The following is a 2,923-nucleotide window of genomic DNA, read 5'->3' on the forward strand; positions in this document are numbered from 1 at the left end:
CTAAGAAACTCATAAGTTATTTGCATTTCTCTCCCTGTAACCTGACAGGGTCTCAACTCTTGCCTAGCCTGGAATCTGATATGAAGATCAGGCTGGCCTCAAACTCACACTTACAGAGAGCCGCCCGCCCCTGCCTCTGTCCACTGAGCTCAGTGACTAAATCTTCTGCAACAGTACATACAGTAAACTCTTTTGTTAGCACAGGCCAGCCCCATTGTCAGAGCCCCATAGTGTTTTCACAGTCTTTACCCAATCCAAGCACTCTCCAAGGGGAATCTGGTTTGGCTCTTCAGAAAGCTGGTTGGATGGTTCAAACCATGCACCAGAGGGCGCCTCAGGTTTTCCTGAGAGTTTAAGGCTTAGCCACTCAGAATGTGAGCCATGCTTCAGTCTCCATGGCAACACTGACTGCCTTGAACACAGAACTGCCAGTCTAATGGGAAGACAGAGTCAGTATAGAGTGTAATATCTGTTCCTGCATATTCACTAGGGGTATCCTCCGCATCCTTCCATGGCCCTGAAGAAGAAACTTAATTTTTTATGGATATTAGCGCTATATTTGATAGCCATCAGACTGCCCAAGGCATTCAGCAATGATCCTGCTCCTGCTCCTGTTCGGGTGCCAAGTATCTTGGATCCGAAGTTTAGAAATGCGTTCCTGGACATCCACAATGACCTGCGAAGCAAGGTCCAGCCCCCAGCAGCCGATATGAATGAAATGGTGAGAAAGAACAGGGATTCTGTTCAGAACAGTGAGTTTACATAGGGGAGGGAGATGACACGTGATTGACAAAGACCAGGATTCATTTTAAAGTCTTAATAGATGCTAATTTTCAGAGGAAATGAAAGAATCGCCCTTGAGTCCTTTTATAACAATGAAATTTAGGAAGTTAATTGCTTTAACCTCACGGGCCTTTGCGCATGGCATATGGAAGTCACAGTCCATCTGGATGGGTAAGATGCAGAGATTTCCCTGATTTGAAAAACGGTACATTGCAGCTCCATCGGTCATTCTTGAGAATGGCCAGTTAGGGTAAGACATCGTGGCTTATTTACAAAGCATGCTCTAAATGTTTGTACAAAGCATCACACATTAGTGGTGAGGCCTGAAGCACTCGTGGTCTGACTGCTAGCGAGCAGAAACATTGTTTTCATTTTTAACAATCGCGCTTGTACATCCTGTATCACTGAGAAGCAATGAAAGTCTGTTATATCCCTGGAATTTGCTCCTGTGCTCTCAAGGGGTGTCCTCCTGATAGGTGTTGATGATCTGTCGAAATCTTTACTACTTAAGGCATAAAAGGCTTGGGAGACACTTTAAAGAACACTTCTCACAANTTGAAGGCCTGAGTGTGACATTACTATGAGGTGGGAGGCAGCTGCCAAGGTTGACAACACTGGGCTGGCATCCCTGAGACAAAAAGATTGCAAAAAGAAGTTGAATTGAGGCCTTTGATGTCGCAGTGATACATACAACTGTCCTATNTNCTTACATTTCTGGAGGTGCATTGTTAGTCTTTAGGGAGGCAGGGTTGATGAGGTGGGTGGGGTTGGNGAGGTGGGGGTTGGGGAGGCAAGGTTAAGGAGGCAGGTTTGGGCAGGGCCCCTGGGCTTTGCCCTGGTCACTTTCTGTTCCAGTTTCTTATTGCTTCTTGTTCACTATGAAGAAGCTCCTGATGTTTGCCTCATGATAGGGCTGGAAACATGGTGCCAGGTAACCATGTCCTGAACCCTCTGAAATGGTGTTTCCAAGTAACTTCTTCTTCTGTTTCTTCCAGGTATTTGGATGTAATAAGAAAGCAGCTAAGACAACAAATAACAACAAAAAAATGCTTTTTCTAAAGGGCTAAAATTAAGTAAAATTTGTAAGCAAATATGTACTATTCAATTGAATATTTTTTATTTTTTTTTTCAGTATTGGGACCAGCGACTGGCAAAAATAGCAAAACTATGGTCTAGAGAGTGCAAATTTTCCCATAATCCCTGTACCTCAAAGAGATATGGGTGTCTTCTGGACTATGACTTTATTGGAGAAAATATATACTTGGGTGAAATAGACACCCAACCAGAAGATGTTGTTACTAATTGGCATAATGAAAGTAGAGATTATAATTTTGATGATGATACCTGTTCTAAAATATGTGCCAATTATACACAGGTATGTACTTGGCAAGTTATTAAATAGTTCTCTTGTCCACTTTAGTTACAAGACAATCTTTTTATAATTTGTTTTAAATCCATAAAAAAAACCTCCATCTTATTGGGGATTCCATGTACTGAGTATAGTTTTTTAGACCTTTGTCAGTGTGACTCCACTGACATTTTCTTTACATTACTTTCAAGAAATCGCCTGTGGTCTCTTGTTTTCCCCACCTGTGGTTGCTTTTACGTCTTGATCAACTTTACACAAAATATGGCAAGTGCCTTGGTCTTCACACGTTCCTTGTGCTATTGAATCTTGAGCTTTCCCCACACTAAATCTATAGGTTAAAATACATTTGGAAAACATGGGTGGCTGTTTTTCACATTAGTTCTCTCTTCCTAGTGACCTGCTACCAGTACTGGAAGTATGTTCAAATCATGCCAGTTTGATGTCTCTATTATGTTTATGGTAATTTTCTCTCCACAACCAATTTGATAACTTTATTACTGTGTCTTTAACCCATAATAGTTTCTTCTATATGCTAATGTCTCACTTATTTGGTTTACTTTTCCTTTTTTATCTTTTTTAAATTAAAATATGATGACATCATATTTCTCCATCCCTTTCTTCCCTCCAGTCCTTCTATATCCCCTGCTTGCTGGCTTCAAACTTATGACCTCCATTTCTTTCATTGTTGTAACATATGTGTAACACTCATCAAAGGTAAAATCTTCCAAGATGAACTCTCAATTCTGAATATCTATGCTCCAAATGCAAGGG

At 41.1% G+C, this 2,923-nt stretch overlaps 1 protein-coding gene across 1 annotated transcript in view; it reads left to right on the forward strand.

Annotated features, from left to right (window-relative positions):
* Nucleotides 1-511: 511 nt before the first annotated feature.
* Nucleotides 512-2,923, forward strand: part of LOC110326110 (GLIPR1-like protein 1) — a 14,961-nt gene continuing 12,549 nt past the window's right edge. Inside the window, exons 1-2 of the mRNA XM_021204273.1 lie at nt 512-721; nt 1,916-2,158. Of these exons, the coding sequence (XP_021059932.1) occupies nt 512-721; nt 1,916-2,158 (453 nt within the window). The remainder of the gene's footprint in view (nt 722-1,915; nt 2,159-2,923) is intronic.

The sequence above is a fragment of the Mus pahari genome, chromosome 9 (assembly GCF_900095145.1).
Source record: "Mus pahari chromosome 9, PAHARI_EIJ_v1.1, whole genome shotgun sequence".
Classification (NCBI taxonomy): Eukaryota; Metazoa; Chordata; class Mammalia; order Rodentia; family Muridae; genus Mus; species Mus pahari.